Source organism: Ictidomys tridecemlineatus, chromosome 15 (assembly GCF_052094955.1).
Source record: "Ictidomys tridecemlineatus isolate mIctTri1 chromosome 15, mIctTri1.hap1, whole genome shotgun sequence".
Lineage (NCBI taxonomy): Eukaryota > Metazoa > Chordata > Mammalia > Rodentia > Sciuridae > Ictidomys > Ictidomys tridecemlineatus.
Window position 1 is genome coordinate 28864688 of NC_135491.1, and position 18655 is coordinate 28883342.

At 46.4% G+C, this 18655-nt stretch overlaps 1 protein-coding gene across 1 annotated transcript in view; it reads left to right on the forward strand.

Moving 5' to 3' along the window:
• The window catches only part of C15H16orf78 (chromosome 15 C16orf78 homolog), a 29727-nt gene extending 11357 nt beyond the window's left edge, over nucleotides 1–18370 (forward strand). The window contains exons 4-5 of the mRNA XM_078032909.1: nucleotides 13179–13434; nucleotides 15587–18370. Coding sequence (XP_077889035.1) covers nucleotides 13179–13434; nucleotides 15587–15734 — 404 coding nt within the window. The 3' untranslated portion in view covers nucleotides 15735–18370. The remainder of the gene's footprint in view (nucleotides 1–13178; nucleotides 13435–15586) is intronic.
• The last annotated feature ends 285 nt before the right edge of the window (nucleotides 18371–18655 follow it).

The window sequence follows — 18655 nt, forward strand, 5'->3', positions numbered from 1 at the left end:
GAGGTAAACCCATACATTGTTGGTGTGACTGCAAATTAGTACAAACACTCTGGAAGGCAGTGTGGAGATTCCTCAAAACACTAGGATTGGAACCACCAGAGACCTAGCTGTCCCACACCTGGGCATGTACCCTGAAGAACTGAAGTCATCTCACTACAGTGGCACAACATACCCATGTTTATAGCAGCATAATTCACAATCACCCAACTATGGAACCAGCCTCGGTGTCATCCGTAGATGAATGGATAAAGGAAATGTGGTATAGACCCACAGGATGGAGTTTTACTCAGCCGTAAAGAAGATGAAATAATAACACTTGCCAGTAAATGAAAGAAAATTATGCTAAGTGGAATAATCCAGAGTGAGAAAATCAAGAGTGGATTGTTTTCTCTCATGGGTGGAAACTATGGGAGCAAAATAAGGGAAAGGAGGCAGTGGGGGAAGGGATCAGTTATCATAAAGATAAAGGGAAGATGGATGGAGTAGAGGAGGAGAGCAAGAGGAAGAGAGGAAGGAAGGGGGAGGGGAAGAAATATGGAATGAACTTAACAAAATCATGTTGTATACTGTCGCAGTCCGGCTGCAGCAAAATAACCGGGGGGTGACGAGCAACTTGTGTAGATTGATACAGCAGGAGTGGAAGCCGTTCATTGTAGGACAACAGAGGTATTTATACATTCCACACAGCTTATCTAATTAGCATAAACTAGATACAGCAGTCAACCAATAAGGAATCTCCACACTTAATGGATCGCTGGCCTTACTTCACAAACCACTCCCTCTGGCATTTTGCCAGGCGCCATCCAGACTTGTTTACAGACTCTAACAATATACAAGTACAAATTTACCAAAGAGAATTTCACCTTTATCTAAATGTAGAAAGTACCCATCAAAAACAAAGGGGTGAAGAGGAGCGGGAAATGGGAATTGAAATCAAATTCTTTGCATGTATGATTTTGTCCAAATGAACCCAACACTATGTATAATTATAATGCTCTAATAAAAAAGTAATCATTATTTACTTCTCAATTTAGCAGGATGCAGCAGGGCAGGCTGACTTTCCAGCTACTGAAACCTTTTCTCTCTGGTTCTTCTCTCCCTCCAAGACAAACACCCTGTTGGAAAATGAAGACAGCGCGTCTTCCCTAGTGTAATACAACGAGCAGCCACTAGAGGGCAGAAAGGGGGCCAGCCTAAGCACAGCAGCAGGTATCTATAGAGACATCTGGGAGACACTGGGTATTCAGATGTGGCACCCAGAACTGAGGCAGGGCTGGGACTGGGCTCAGCAAGAGGCACTTCCTATGCAGTCTGGTAAAAGTCCTACTGAGTGGGTGGGACCTGGACTGGGAGACAAGTTCAAGACAAAGCAAAGCCTAGGAAGACATGGAGCCAACTACATGCTCAGTTCTCACATGAGCTCACGTTGCTACAGACTCAGCAAACTGAGCAGGCACGCATTGTGTGCACTGCCTCGGAGAATGGCATACCCCAACACAGAGGCCAAAGCCAGAGGCCAGGGATCCTGTTCTATCAATTGCCCCATCTCCTCTCAACCCCATGACCAGGTTTCAGGTCATGCAACTTCTATCTCCTAAAAGTCATTGATCTCTTTCTTTTCCTCCTCATATTCACTGCCATTATCTTAGTTCAACATTGATCCTCTTCCATTAAAATAGCTTCCAAACGTTTTCAGCTCCTACGACTGTTACATTGCTCTTTCTAATTTATTTATGTCTCTATATTTAAAGTGAGTTTCATCATGATTCCCCACACACACACACACACAAAAATTAATAGAGCTGAAATAATTGACCCTAAAGAAATGAAGATCTGCTGTGTGTGGTGGCACATACCCGTAATCCCAGCCACTTGGGAGGCTGAGGCAGGAGGATCATAAGTTTGAGGCCAGGTGAGGCCCTAAGTAACTTAGCCAGACCCTGTCTCAAAATAAAAAGGGCTAAAGATGTGGCACAGTGGTAAAGTAATCCTGGGTTCAATCCTCAGTACCACCCCCCAAAAGAGAAATGAAGATCTATGAACTGGTTGAAAAAAAATTCAGAATAATCCTCTTAAAGAAGTTCAGGGGATGACAAGAAAACAGACGACCGAATGGAAACCGGAAAGCAAATACTTGAGCAAAATGAAAAGTGTGAGAAAGAGAGAAATTCACAAAACAGATAACCAAGAAATGAAGAATACCGTGTCTTACCAGGAAAGGTGGCTAGAGAGCACCTCACCGCAGACTTGGGGAACAGAGTAAGTGAATTCAAAGACGCGCCATTGGCAGCTATCCAGTGGGACGAAGCTGTCATTAGCTTTTCACTGCTGGGACCAAAGTGCCCCACAAGAGCAAGCTGGAGAAGGAAAAGTCCATTTTGTCTGCGGTTCCAGAGGCTCAGCCCAGGGTCAGGCAAGTCCATTGTCTGGGGCCCAAGTGAGGCCTGACATCGTGGCAGAAGGCCTGGTGGAGGGGCCCTGCTCACCTCGTGGCAACCAGGAAGAGAAAGAGAGAGGAAGGGGGCCACTGGGCAGAGCACTGTCCCAGAGCACGCCCCAGTGACTCGCCTCCTCTGGTCACCTGCACACGGGGGCCACCCAGTCAGTCCACTCAGATCAGGATGGACTCGTGAACACAGGAGCTCTGGGAGGACACCTCATATCTAAACCGTAAGATGGCCGAGATGCCCCTGGCCCCCTAAACGCTCACGTCCGCCTCAAAATGCAGAATGCCTTTAGCCCATCTACAAGAATCCCACGTACGCCCTGAACGGTCCACGTATCGCCCAAGATTCCAAGTCTGACGTCTCCTCCGAGACTTCAGGCAAGTTTTTGGCTATGAGTCAGAATCAGAGACAAGTCGCACATGTCCCATAGACAGTGGCACAGAGTAAATGCTCTTATTTCAAAACGGGCATAGGAAAAAAAAAAAAAAAAAGGATGGGGTGAAGAAGACTACAAACCAGATGGGCAAACAGGCCCTGTGACTCCTCAGACAGATCTAGAAGCTATGGTAGCCAGATGCTTTCTCCAAAGGCCCACCCTCTGCCCTTGCTGGTCGCGACACACTTGGGCTGTCCTTCAGAAGGACTCCGTCCATGGTCAGCAGTTTTTCTGGGAAGGCAGCACACACTCCTGGCATGTCTTCACTCCTGGGGCCTCTCTCACACACCACCCTCTCAGGGCAGCCCACAGAGATTCAAGGATCCTACTTGGCATGGTCTCCAGGCCTGCCTTAGATATCTCAGTGGAAGCCTCGTGACCCCTTATCTCCAGAACCCTGCATTCCAGCAGAACCAGCAGCATGGGGACGATGCCAAGGTCGGCTGCCTGCTCACACCACCGTGGGATCCCCTGGGATCTTGGTCGCTGTAGCCTCTGAGGGACTGGGTGACTGAGTATTGGTGAAACAACTTCCCAGGTCCCCCTGTGTGAGCAGGGTGCCCCCTGGGATCTCTTGTCAAAGGAATTTTCCCTGCTAGACCCTGGAGCCTTGCAATGGAGGTAGTTTTGCAAATTCCTGAGATGCCCTGAAGTATCTTTCCTCAAGTCGGCTAGCAAAGTACTTAGCATCTCTTTGGGGGGTGTAATCTCTTCAATAAGCACAACTTTCTTGGCCCGGGTTTGACAAGTACTTTTCTGGTCAAGCTGTAAGCTTTTAAACTCCCCCTTCTAAGCTCTTGAGTCTCACACACACAAAAAAAATTTTTTTTAAAAACTTGGCCAAATGCTGCTAGAGATGTCCATGTCACTGCTGGCAAGCCCGTGTAGCCTTGAAATTTCCTCTGCCCACACAAATTCAGAGTTCAGGCCCACACACCGTCTCAGGACCTGGTCAAAAGATAGACAAGTTCTTTGCCAGAATGTCACATGAATAATGGCCTCCAGTTCAATTCCTAATAGAGTCTCCATTCCCCTTTGAAACTTCACAAGCACAATCCACACTCCTATCAACCTTCTGGTCTTCCAAACTCCCCACCAGTATGACCCACTAAGCTGCTTACAATATGTCAAGACTTCTCCAGCCTGCCTGTGTCAACTTCTCCAAATTCCTCCTGCAAACCCGTCTCAAATGCTTCTGAGCCACCTGGTGAGGTCAGACACAGCAATGACTCTACTTCTTGGTCCCAATTTCTGTGTTAGCTTTTCATGGCTGTGACCAAAGTATACAACAAGAACCACTTAGACAAGGAAAAGTTATTTCCGGCTCACAGTTCCAGAGGTTTAGTCTGTGATTGGCGGAGTCCATTGCTTGACCAAGATGAGGCAGAATATCACGGCAAAGGGGTGTGGTGGAGGAGTGCTGTTCGGCTCATAGCCGCTGGGGAGCAGAGAGAGAGCAAGGAATCTCAGGAAAGGTGCACCCTTCCTTCCAGGGCAGCGCCCCAGGTTCCTAACTCCTCCAGCCACAGCCCCCCTAACTACAGTTACCACCAGCTCCTTCTAGCTAGGGTGCACTGATTAACTTACAGCTCTCCCAGTCCAACCATTTCACCTCTGAGTATCATTGCATTAACCCAGGAGCTTTGGGGGAACACTTCAGTCCAAACCATGCTAAGCAGCAAACAGAAAAAAAATAATGAAGAAAAAACTTATAGAATTTATGGGACACCATCAAGCAAAACAGTATATTCCTCTTGGGTGTTCCAGAAGGAGACAGAAAGAAAGGAACTGGATAATCATTTAAGGACATATTGGCTGAAAACCTCCCAATTTGGACATCCAGTTTCATGAGGCACAATGGTCTCCAAACGGTTAAACCTAAGAACATCTACGCATTATAATTAAATTGTCAAAAGCCTAAGACAAAGAAAAAAATCTAAAAACAATAGAAAGGCCACGGGTCCCATACAAGGCAGCCTTCAGGAACCTATCAACGGATTTCTCAGCAGAAGTCTCGCAGGCCAGGAAAGAGTGGGGTAATATATTTAAAAAATTGAAAAAAAAAAACCTGTCAATCAAAAATACTATACCCACTAAAGCTGTCTTTCGGAAATGGAGAGATAATGACCTTCCCAAATAAGCAAAAGTTGAGAGAGTTCATTACTACAATAGCACTGCTTTACAAGAAATGCCAGAGAGAGTCCCTCCGCTGAAATAAAAGGACACTTAATTAACAACATAAAAACATACAAATGTATAAAACTCACTGGCAAAGGTACGTATATGGTCAAATTTGAATTTTTTTTACTATTGTAATGGTGGTATATAAATCACTTTCAACTCTAATATGAAAGTTAAAAACAAACACATTTTAAAATTATAACTATAAAAAGCTAATTGTGCCTACCAGTGTCAAACTTTTTAATATTTTCATCTTTTTAATAGTTGACACATAAAATATCAGTACGTATTTGTGGGGCACACTTATAATTTGACACATGTATAGAATGTGTAATTATCAAATCAGGGTAATTAGCATTTCCATCTCCCCAAACATTTATCATTTCTATCTGTTGGAAAATCTCCAGATTCTTGCACTTATTTTGGAATAGATCATAAATTTTTGTAGTCTCCAGTTACTCCCCTGTGCTACGGGACACCGGAGCTAATTCCTTCTATCTAAATGTGTTTTGGTGTCTGATATCCAACTTACCTCCATCTCTTCACCCCCTTCCTCTTCCCACAGAGCCATTCTTTTGATTTCTTCTAAAAATCCTATTGTCTCCCTTTAAATTTTTAAAACGGAAATGCATTCAGAATCAAGTTCCTGTATTGTGGGTAAGGCCAATGGACTTCAATATAAACAGAAAAACACAACCATAATAATTTGTGGATACAGAAGACAAAAATATGTAAATTGTAACATCAATAACATAAAATGGGAGAGAAGTAAAAATATAGTTTTGGATGCAATCAAAGTTAAATTGTCATGAGCTTGAAACAGAATGCGATAACAGTTAAGAGGCTTCACGTAAGTCTCGTGGACCACAGAGGAAAAAGCCTGAGGTTCTAACTCAGAAGGAGTTCGAGACGACAAGAAGACAGAAATTCCCAAACTGGCAGAAAACAACAAAAAAAAATAGTAAGTCCTTACTATCAATGATGACTTTAAATGTAAAAGGATTAAATTTTCTGATTTAGACCATCTCCTGTGGACCACAGAATATTATAGACTGAGTAATTCATAAAGAAAAGATTCCTTGGCTCACATTCTGGAGGTTGGAAGTCCAAGGGCAGGTTGACAGCACCCAGGGAGGGCTTTTGTGCTGTGTCATAAAGGAGTGAAGGTGAAGGGGTCAGCCAGTGTGGGCAGAGAGACAAAGCATGAGGGATGGGTGACCCAGAACCACATGCTCTTGATAATGACCTTAATCCATTCATCGGACAGGGGACAAAGCACCCAAGGCCCAAATACCTCCCAGTAGGATCCACCTGCCAACGCCACCATATTGGGGAACCAAGTATCCAACTCTTGACTTTGGGGAATACATCCAAGCTATAACATTCTCCTATTAAAATAGAGTATCCGAGTGAATTTCAAAACTCCAACTATATGCTGCCACAAGAGATTCATTTTAAAAACACACATAAGATGAAAGTGAAGGGACAGGTAGAGATGTTTTACACCGAGATTCCAAAAGAGAGCTGGAGGTAGTTAGAGTTATAACAGACCAAATAGGCTTTAAGTTAAAAACTGTCACATGAGCTGGGGACACGGTAGTGCACACCTAGAATCCCAGTGGCTTGGGGGGCTGAGACAGGAGGATGGTGAGCTCAAAGCCGGCCTCAGCCAAAGTGAGGCACTAAGCAACTCAGGGAGACCCTGTCTCTAAATAAAATACAAAATAGGGCTGGGGGTGTGGCTCAGTGGTCTAGGGCACCTGAGTTCAATCCCCGGTAGCCCTCCCAAAGATTGTCACTTGTGGTACAGAAGGTCATTGTATAAAAGGGCAGTTCTTATGTGCTCAATATTAGAGTACCCAAATAGATAAAACAAATATTAACAGAATTGAAAGGAGAAATTAAATATAATATAATAATAATAGTAAAGGTTAACATCCAACTCATACAAAGTGGGTCATCCAGACAGAAAATCAATAAGTAAACAGCAGATTTTAAAAAGTACTATAATCCAGGGGCTGGGGATGTGGCTCAAGTGGTAGCGCGCTCACCTGGCATGCGTGTGGCCCGGGTTCGATCCTCAGCACCACATACAAACAAAGATGTTGTGTCTGCCGAGAACTAAAAAATAAATATTAAAAAATTCTCTCTCTGTCTGTCTCTCTCTCTCTCTCTCTCTATCTTAAAAAAAGTACTATAAACCAATGAACCTAGTAGGTAGGTACAGAACATCCTACCCAATAGAAGCACAATACACAATCTGCTCAAGCACCCCTGAAACATTCTCCAGGACAGATCATGTGTTAGGCCACAAGCAAGGCTTTTAACACATCAAGAAGATCAAAATCATGTCAAGCATCTTTTCTGACCACAATGGTATAAAACTAGAATCAATAATAAGAGAAAAATTGGAAATTTTTAAAATAAATGGAAATTAAACACACCGCTCGAATAACTAAGGGGTCAAAGAAGAAATCAAAAAGGAAGTGAAGAAATATCTTGAGACAAATGGAATTGGAAACATTCCATACCAAAACATATGGGGGCAGCGAAAGCAATTCTAAGAGTAAAATTTATAGCTATAAAATGCCTATATTAGTAAAAAGAAGAAAGAATGAAAGAAAGGGCCCCAAGTAAATAACCTAACTTTGTACGTCAAGGAACTGGAAAAAGAACAAAGTAAGCACATAGTTAATAGAAAGAAGGAAATAATAAAGCTAGAGGAGAAATAAAGACGATCAAAACAGTTTAAAAGGTCCATGAAACTAAGAGTTGGTTTGGGGAAGAGATAAAACAAAATTGACAAACCTTTAGCTTAGACTAAGCAAGAAAAAAGATGACTTATACAGAGTAGACTTTACAACAGGTGTCACAAATGTGCAAAGGATCACAAGAGACTGTTTTAAATAATTTATATACTAATAAACTGTATACCCTAAAAAAAAGCAGATAAATTCCTAGAAACATAAAATCTGCCAAGACTGAATTGGGAAGAAATAGAAAATCTGAACAGACCAATAACAAGTAAGAAGATTGAATTAGTAGACAAAACCTCTTAACAAAGAAAAGCCCAGGACCCAACAACAGCACTGTCTATCAAATGTTTAAATAAGAATAAATATCAGTCTTCTTCTCAAACTCTTCCAAAAAGTTGAAGAACATTTCCAAATTCTAGGCCATCATTATCCTGACACTAAAGACAGATCAGGGTATTACAAGAAAAGAATTATGGGGCAGTATCCCTATAAAATTAGACGCAAAAAACTCTCAACACAATGCCAACAAACCCAATTCAACACTGGATTAAAAGAACCATACACAATGACCGAGTGGGATTTATATGCAAGGATATTTTAATATGTGAAAATTAATAAATACAATCCACCACATTAACAAAGCACAGGATAAAAATCAGATGGTCATCTCAATAGATGCAAGAAATCTTTCAAAGGAATTCAACATCCATTCACAATAAAGGCTTTCAACAAATGGTGTATGGAAGGAATGTACCTCAGCATCATAAAGGTCATACACAACCAGCCCACAGCTGACAGCAGACTCAGTGGTGACAAGCTGAAAGCTTTATTCTTAAGATCAGGAACAAGACAAGGATGCCTACTCTTACCACTACTAGTGAACATAATTCCGTCCTAGCCAAAGCAACTAGGCAAGAAAAAGAAATAAAAAGCATCCAAATCAGAAAGAAAAAAGTAAATTGTCTCTGTTCAGATGCCATTATCTTATTCATAGAAAACCATAAAGATGCCAACAAAGAACTGTTAAAGTTAGTAAATTCAGTAAAGGTGCAGGATATTGAATGAAAAAATACAAATTGTGTTTCTTTACAGTAGCAAAAACTACCTAAAAAAAAGTAGATTTTTTTAAAAGTCCTACTTATAATAACATCAAAAACAATAAAATACTTAGAAATAAATGTAACCAAGGAGGTAAAAGATGTGTGTACTGGAAACTATAAAACATTGACAAAAGAAATTAAACAAAAATAAATGTAAAGCTATCCTGTATTTGTGGACTGGAAAAATTAATATTGTCAAAATTTCCATATTACCAAAATGATCTATATATCAAACATGATGCCCATCAAACTTCCAATGTCATTTTCCACAAAAATAAGAAAAAAACCCCTAAAATGCAGATGGAATCACAAAAGACCCCAAATAGCCAAAGTTATCTTGAGATAAAAGAGCAAGCTGGATTTCCTGATTTCAAACTATACTACAAAGCTATGGTAATCAAACCAGTGTGGTACTAACAACATACAAACTAATGGAACAGAATTGAGAACCCAGAAATAAACCCACACAAATACAGTAAATTAACATTGGACAATGGCACAAGAATACACAATAAGGGAAGGACAGCCTGTTCAATAAATGATGCTAGGAAAACTGGATATCCATATGCAAAAGAATGAAATTAGGTCTCTGTCTCACACCACTTAACAAAAATTAACTCCAAGTGGATTAAAGACTTAAATATAAAGCTTCTCTAAGAAAGCATAGGAAAAAAACCTCCTTGACATTGGCCTTGGTAATGATTTTTTTTATCTCACTAAAAGCACAAGGAATAAATGCAAAAATTAAAAAATGGATCTTAAAATTCATTTAGAAGAACAAGAGTCCTAGAATAGCCAAACAATGCTAAGTCAAAAGAGCAACACTGGAGGTATCAGGATACCTGTGATACTACAGAGCATCAGTAACAATAATTGCATGGTACTAATATAAGAATAGACACATAGCTGGAGTTGTGGCTCAGCGGTAGAGTGCTTGCCCAGTGTGTGTGAGGCCCTGGGTTCAAATCTCAGCACCACATATAAATAAATAGAATCAAGGTCAATCGACAACCTAAAAAATCATTTAAAACAGTTATATAGACCATGGAAAAGAGTAGAAGACAGAGAAACAGACCCACACAGATACAGTCATCTAATCCTTGACAAAGGTGCCAAAACATGCATTAAAGAAAAGCCTTTTTAACAAATAGGGCCAGAAAAACTGGTTGTCTGTAGGTAGAAGAATGAAACTAGATCTTTTACTCTCACCCTAAACAAAAGTCAACTCAAAATGAACCAAAACCCTAGAAATTAGACAAGAAACTTTGCAACCCCTAGGAGAAAACATGGGGTCAACACTCCAACATACAGGTGCAGGCAACTGCTTTCTCAAGAGGACTAATAAAGTTCAGGAGATAATATCAAGAATTGATAAGTGGTATGTCATCAAATTAAAAGGCTTCTGCACGGCAAAGGGAACAATTAAGAATTTGAAAACAGAGCTTTCAGAATGGGAGAAAAATCTTTGCTCACTACTCTTCTGACAGAGGATTAATATCCAGAATATATAAAGAACTCAAGGAGCTTCACACCAGCAAAATTAATAACCCAATTAACAAATGGGTAAATGAACTCAAGAGGCACTTCTGAACAGAAGAAATACAAATGGCCAACAAATGCATGAAAAAAAATGCTCAAATCTTTAGCAAATCAGGGAAATGCAAATCAGAACCACCCTGAGATTGCACCTCACTTGGAATGGGTTAGAATGGGGGGTCATCAGGAACACAGGCTGGGGCTGCGGCTCAGGGGCAGGGCACTGGCCTAGCACCTGTGAGGCACTGAGTTCCATCCTGAGCACCACACACAAATAAACAAATACAATAAAGGCATGCTGTCCATCGACAGCTCCAAAACCAATTTTTTTTTTTAAAAAAAAAGAAGAAGAAGAGAGGCTACACCATGGAATTTATGGAGTTCATTATCAGGTGCTGCCAATAGGAGCTGAGCACCCTTAGCCTTGAGCGATGGGGTGTGGGACCGGCTTGCTGCAGGGGAAAGCTCGTGGACCTCACATCCAATCAGCAGGGGAGTGGAGCTCTGCGAGTGGGCGTCACCCAACGCGATTGGGCTGCACCCTCCCTGAAACCCAACCCCTCGCCTCCTATTGGTGGAACTTTTGAACGGCTTCCCCTCAATCATCGGGGCTCCGGGCGCTCTCGCTCTTTTTCCTTGTGGGAGCTGGGGCAGAGGAACTGTCGCTGAACCCCAAGAAAAAGGTATTTCCTCTGACTTTCTGTGAATATTTAGTGCCAGCCCAATTCACCTGGAGTGGCCCTGGCTGATTTAGTCTGGAGTCGCGGCAGTTCATCTCTCACTTCCAATCACTGACCTTCACTCCACCGCAAGGTGCAAGAAATGACTTCGCTGGCTCCTTCCTCGCGCAGCCTTCATGCCGCTGCCCTCAGAATTACGTTTCTCAGGCTGGGGCTGTCACTCGGCGGGAGAGCCAACTACCTGGCACATGGGGGGCCCCCCGGGCTTCAGTCCTCAGCACCACACAAAAATAAATAAATAAAATCAAGGCATTCTGTCCATCTATAACTGAAACATATATATTAAAAATTAAAAAAAAACAAAGTGCATTCCAAAAAATTAGGTTTCTCCATAGGTTATATATAAACTGCACAATTTATTTTAAAAATTACATTTTTTAAAATTTTATTTATTTATTTTTGTGGGGCTGGGGATTGAACTTGTGCATGCGAGGCAAGCACTCTACCAACTGAGCTATATCCCCAGCCCTAAAAACTGCATTTTAAAGAAACTTGAACATTTGCCCACATTTTTAACATCTCTGATGCTCTTCATTCTTTCACACAGACACAGATTTCTATCTGGTGTTATTTCCCCTCTGCCTGACTCGGGCAATAAAAGACCCCGAGAAACAATTGGAACACATTTCCAAAGTCAATCTTGCCAAAATCCGAGTAGCTAGGACTGGGCAAGGGGAATTCAATTGCCCTTCCCTGCTGGGACCCTATGGCCAGAGTATCCTGCAGATGCTAAATGCCTTGCTAACGCAGAGGGACAGAACAAAAAAAAACCCTGTTGACTCATGAATACCATGCTGGGCCCTGGAGTCCCAAACATGGCCCACGGGAAACACAACTTACCTGTTCAACCACAGACCCAGAAATGTGGATCAATATTGTCCAAAAGAGGGGCCAGCACAGACTCCCAGGAAAAGGGGCCCTCCACCTGGGTTCATCACAAATTAGATACAGCATCTTGTGCCCAGTGCCTGAGCTTTCTGGTCTTCACATTTCTAATTTGTTAAATGAGTCTGACACAGCTATGAGACTACCCCTACCTCCCTAGAGAGCCCTTGACGGCTATTACCTTTTATATTGCTACTGTTTCTTCCAATATAGGCCCACTTTGACCCAGAAGAGGATCAGATAGTCTCAGAAAAGTCTATGGTCCTTTCCTCAAGGGATTCCCCATTTGTATTAAAAAGAATATTCGAATGGTGATTCTCCTAGAACACTGCACCAATTTCTATTCTGGAAAAAAAAAAAAAAAACAGAGATTGCAAAGACCACCTGATCTCTCATTGTTTTACAGGGTCTGTCAAATGCAATAAGTCAAGGAGAACACATAACTTTTATAAACAGTGGGAGGATGTCTTTCTAAATTTTTCTCAAATATGATATCATTCTGCCAAAGTCAAGAAAGTCTTGTAAAAAAAAAATCAATAAAATTCAGTAATCGACAAAATGCACTGTTTGTTGGTGAACTAGGCAAATACATTTGAAGAAACCGTGATAGACTTTTCTTTATACGAGTCCCACCAATTAAAAATGGAATGGGTAGAAGACATTTCCATTCTCATCAGTAAAAGTTTATAAAATAATTAGAGGAATTTAACAAGAAGAAGAAAATGAAGCTCTCCAAGCTCTGGCCCCAGTAGGATTGCATTCGGTAGGAATGCCATGTTTGGGTCACCTCAGGTGTTCCCAGTTTCGCCTATTTGTGGCTCCATGCCTGCTGTCCCTCCGGCCTGCCATCGTTTCCTCCCTTTTTCTGACTAACGAACTCTCTGTCCTTCAGCCTCGCTCCTGTCCCCAGAGCTTGTCCCCTCTGGTTTCCTCCTCTGCCTCCTCTAGACCAGTTTCCTTAGGAGAGGAAAGATGGGGGGAGATGCAGTGGTGACAAGGACTCCGGGGAGCCTGGCCGGCCGCCTCCTTAGACCAGAAGCCCGCTCCCCCTCCCCCCTCCCCGGCGCGCACTCACGGTGGCATCTGTCCCGTTTCAGAGCTGGACATCAAGGACGCCATCGCCCTGGAGTCCACTCAGCGGCCCAGCATGTTCCGCCGGCAGAGCAGCATCGGAGACCCGCTGCTGCAGGAAGCCATCTTCAGCAGCCGCAGGGGGACCCTCATCCGAGACTGGGGGAGCAAGGCGCAGGACGCGTCTTTTGAGCGCAAGCTCAAGACCCTCATGGATAAGAGCACGGAGCCCAAGATGGAGTCCCTGAAGATGCTCAAGCCCGAGGAGGTGCTCAGCTGCCGGTGAGCAGCCCCGGGGCGAGGGGAGTGGGAGGCTGTGCTGGGGTGGGGTGGGGGGTCAGAGCTTTGGGACCCAAGACAGCTCCCTCCTTGAGTCCCAAAGGACGGTTCCAGCCGGAGCCAGTGGGTTCCCCAGCAGCCTCACCTGCCCGTGGGGCCACCCTTCCCATAGCTGCATTGGTTACCCAATAGAAGCCATGAATAGTGCTCAACAAGGAGAACAGTGACCTCTGCCCATGATCCCAGCCAGAGGGAGGCTGAGGCAGGAGGATCACAAGTTGAGGCCAGCCTCAGAGGCTTAGCCAGAACTAGAGATGAGAGATGGATCTCGGTAGTAAATTGCCTCTGGGTTCAATCTGAGTGGGGGAAAACCACCAGACCAGTGTGGTCTGGTCTTAACAGGAAGTTCTACTAAGATCCTTCACACTGTGGGGTGGAGTGGTAGCCACAGTCCCCAGGGGCATCCTGCTGTATTCTCCGACCTTTAGACTCCCAGCAGGACCATGAACCCAGTGAGGCCATTTGACGTGGGCTGCTCTTACCAAAGGCCCCCCTTCTTGCTTGCTCACTCATTTATCAGGACTCCCTGTTTCTCGGCTTGGTGTCCCTTCCCTCTCCCCCCTCCAAAAAAACAACAACAACAACATCAAGGCTCCCCCTCCCTGGCCCAGTGTCATCCTTACTCTAAAGACATAAATGACAAAGTCCCCAAACAGTAGCTGAGGGGAAAGGAGACAGCAGAGTGACGTGGTCATCCCTGTGAGATCAACATCAATAAACACATCCCTGGTGTCACACGGCCACCACCGTGGCAGGAAGTCAGGTGGCCCCGCTGCCACGTCTGCTCTGCTTCCGGCCCGGCTGAGGGGCGGGTGAGTGGGGACGGTTCACTGGCTGCAGGATGAACCGGCAGAGTCCCCAGCTGGTGGCCCTGGTGGGCAATCCACAGCAGGGTGACTTTGGCTGTGGCTTTCAGACCGATCGTGTGTTGACTCTGACTCTGACGCCAGGGTGGGAAGGAAAGGGATTTGGAGAGGACTGTGGCCCCCCAAGGAGGGGGAGAGAGTATTTCAAGAGACCCACGTGGGAGCCGTTGTAACCCGCGAGGGAAGGATGCGGGGGCTCAGAGTGGGCTCGTGAAGAAAGCCCACGGGGGACCTCAGAGGCTGGTCAGGGAGTGGGGGGCTGTGGTTGGAAAGGGTGGTCCGGGTGTGGGGATAGGTGAGCTCTGGGAGGTTCTGGAAGGAGGAAGGAGGCCATTCCCGTCAAAAGGCCGCTCCTCCTCCACCATCTGTGACAAAGCACAACCAGCAGGTGGCCTGCGTGCCCTGCTGAGGTCAGGGTTGGTGGTGGCCAGATCGGCAGGGGTGCTTTCTAGAACCTTCAGTCAAAATGGAATCATCCTTCACACACGTCAGACTGTGGGGCTTCAGAAAACAGCGCGATCCGTGTCCTGAGTATGACTCGCAGAAAGCGTGCGCTGCTGTCCCCAGCGCTGTCGGCCATGATTCCCCCCATTCCGTGTTTCCCGAGGCCCAGGGGCCTCGGAGGAGACAGCGCACACAAGGATTCACACTCCAGGTTCTTCTCCCCGCTTGGCTGCAGGCGACAGCCGCGGTACACTTGCTTCTCGCCAGTGCCATTGTGATTCTGGCATTTTCATTAAGAGCCTCAGATGGGGACAGTCGGCGCTTTGCTTAGGAATCCCTCTGCTGATGGGACAGCTCAGGTCCCAGATGCTGAGGACGCCCCCCTACCCCGCACCCTGTCTCCTCCGCAACTTCTCCTTCCCCTGACCCTTTACTTGAGACGGGTGGAGGCTTCAATCAGCTCTCCTCGCGGCTCCCACTGAGAGTCTGGACCGGGGGTCTCAGGCCATAGACAGCCGACTTCAGTCCTGGGGCTGGGCGTGAGGCCGAACCCCTGTGGAAGGATGTGCTGGAGGGGAGCGGCTGGCATGGTGATCGGGGAGCAGAGAGACCCCCCAGGTGACACCCCACAGCCCGCCCTAGTGACCCACTCCTCCGGCCACACCCTGCCCCCCTTCACGGCTAGTGTGTGTCCCCTGGAGAGGTCCCACACCCTGGGCTACTTAGAGGTAAGGACAGAGGCCACCCTGACGCCACTTGCAACTGCCAGCCCTCCTCCTGTGCAGGTACCTGAGACTGTCCAAGAACAACATCCGGACCCTGCTCAAGCTCTGCAGGGACGCGGGGCTCAGCATGGACATCCACCCCCACATGACCGAGTCCGAGATCGATTCGAAGAAGGTCTTCGGCCGGAGTTCCAGCGCAACGCCCTGAGCCGTCCTGGCCTCGCAGCCTGCGGGTCCTCCTGCCCTGGGGCCCTTGGCCACCAGGTGCCGGCCGCCCTCTGGCCGTGGCCACAGCCCCCCAGACACAGTGCGTCTCTCTTCGACCGTGACACTGGGACTGTGTGCGTCCTGGAGCCTGGGTAGGCTCTGCCTCGACACCCAGGTCCAAACCCCCCTGAAATAAACCGTGTTTCTCCCCCTGCCCCAGGAGAAGGAGGTCTTAGTGACACAGTGGGGACGCAGAGTCCCCAAAGCCACCCCAGGAAGGGCAGAAGGTGCAAGGGCTGGCGGGGACTCCTGTGCAGGACAAGGAGATTCACCCAGGGGACAGGGGACAGCTTCGGTCAACGAGGGGACTCTCGGGGACTCACGCCCACGGGCCTTCCACCTCGGAGCTGGGAGCTTTCAGAGCTGGTAGGGAGCCTGACATCTGTACGTCCAGGACCTCGTTATTCCCTTGAAGCCAAGACCAGAGAGGGTAAGAAACTTGGCCAGAGTCACACAGATGAGGAATGGCAGGAAGTAAACAGGGTCCTCACCTCGGCCTCCTGATCCACCTTCTTGCATGGCAGAGACCACGGGCCAACCCTGCAGGACTGTTCAGAGATAGGTCCTCCCCATCCTGGCACCTCTGCCAGTCAGAGCTACAGACCCAAGCCCCTCTAGTCCCCATAAGCATTTCAATTAAGTTTGAATCCCGACTGCCTCACTTATTAGCTGTGTGACTTTAAGTAATCCACTTTACCTCTCTGTGCCTTTGTTTATGCATCTGCAAGATGGTACTATCGATGGTAGCTGCTGAGCAGCGTTGCCTGAAGAGTAAAGGAGAGCTTGCAGGTGAAGCAGGAAGCCCAGACGTTGACACCTAAGAGCTGTTCCCATGGTCCCCTGGGCTGGGTAAGGGACTGACTTCCCAGTGGCTGCGTTCCTAGAAACGATCCTCAAAATCAGGCCTGTGCCTGTCAATCAAGCAACATTAAAAAGCTACTGGGGCCAAATCTAGGTCCTCCCGGGTAAACCCCAAAATGTGATGGTCCCGGGGTCTGAGAGCTAGTACACAGCCCAGGGAGCAAGACTCGTAAAACCACCCGTGTGCACAGCGCTCCAGCTGGGCCCAGCGAGCCACCGTGACTGTTGGACTCCACATGCCACAGCAACATGAGCAGAGCTCAGTGAGCCCTGTCATATGAGGATAAAACCACAGCAAAACCCACCAGAATCTCAAGAAACCAGGTGCATATGATGAGACGACACTCCTTTCCAGTAAACACCTGTTCCTTTGAGAGAAGCAGCAGTTCAAAAGTGGAAAAGGAAAGTATTTTGGGGAAAAAAACTATATTAGTCCATTTTCTGTTCCTATAATAAAATACCTGAGGCTGGGTAACTTAGAAAGCAAAGAGGTTCATTTAGTTCATAGCTTTGAAGGCTAAAGATTCAAATGGTAGAGCAGTGGCTCTTGCCAGGGCCTCATTGGCTGGATCTCACTCCAGCAGATGGCCTGATGGCAAGAGCACACAGAAGGCAACGATCACACGGCAAGACAGGAAGCCAGAGAGGGGGAAGGGCCAGCTTGCTCTTTCCTGACGACCTTCTAGGAGAAGTAACCAGGGTCCCACCGGCCCTGCCCCCAGTGCCCTCCCATGAGGCCCTGCCTCTCACAGGTCCTCTCAGATGTCAATCACCTCTCAGACGGCCGTACACAGGAACTGCTGGGGGCACACTCAAACCAGATCCCAACCATAGCATTGTCCAGTGTTAGGAGCCCTGTCGATAGTATCTCAGCCAAAAGCAAAACCCAGAACCATCTTCAAACCTCACTCCTGCAGACCCAGCAAGTCAGGAGGAGGTTCTGCCAACCTCTCTCCTGCATCCAGTGTCTTCGCTTCCAGGAAGTCCTTCAGCCTGTCCAACCTGCCACTCTCTTGCTGCAGTTCCAACTATTTTCTCTCACTCCAACCATTGTGGAAGGGAAGAGGTCGGGTCTCATTGTCTAGTAAATATTTGTGTTCAGGAAGGACAGGGATGAGGAGCAAATTAAATAACAGATTAAATGGCCCTGAAAAGTTACATGTCGGATATGTCAACCACAGCAATGGAACACGACAGCGGCCGTGTAGCGCCTCATCTTCAGACTTGATCTCCCCCGTAGTTTTCCACCTACAATTCAGTTTCTCTCTCCAGGATCATTACCACGTCTCTCCTTAAAATGAATGGCCAAGAAGAGTCTCAGCCAAGGTCTTTAATAAGGCATGAAGCCCATGGCTGAATTATTTTCCAGTAATAAGGGATGACTTTGGGGTTTTATTTATTCATCCTTTTTCTTGCCCTGCACCAGTTGCATTATATGGTTGGATTTCTGCATTCTCCTTGTGGTCCACTAAGACCCCTGGATCCTTTCCTGTAGAGCTGGAGTGGTTTACTTCTTCCCTCCTTCCAGGAAGCGCTAAGAGGTCTGAAGGCAAAGGATCCAGGGCCCAGCATCCCGTCCCTCTCCCCGTCACCTGGTGCAGTGTTCGGGGTGATGGACAGCAGGCGGATATTTGGGATTCCAGTTCTCCATGACTCTGTTCACACAGGGCTTAGTGTCCCAAGGACAGAGGAGGAACCAGTCAAGTGCCAAGGAGAGCCAGGGATGGAGGCTCCTCCCCGTAGCCTGGGGGAAGGGGAAGGGGAAGGGGAAGGGGAAGGGGAAGGGGAAGGGGAAGGGTAGGAAGACTTTCGGGAAACAGAGGAGCTCAGGCAAAACTTGTGGATAAAGAGGAGTCACAGGGGCCTTTGAGTGAGACGCAGGGGAAGGTCCAGGGAACCAAGTCTGCAGCCAGGGACAGAGTGGCAGGTGGCGGAGCCCGCATTAGCTGAGTCTGGATGGAGGGGACAGTGGACAGGAGAGCGGGGTCGAGAGACCTGTGC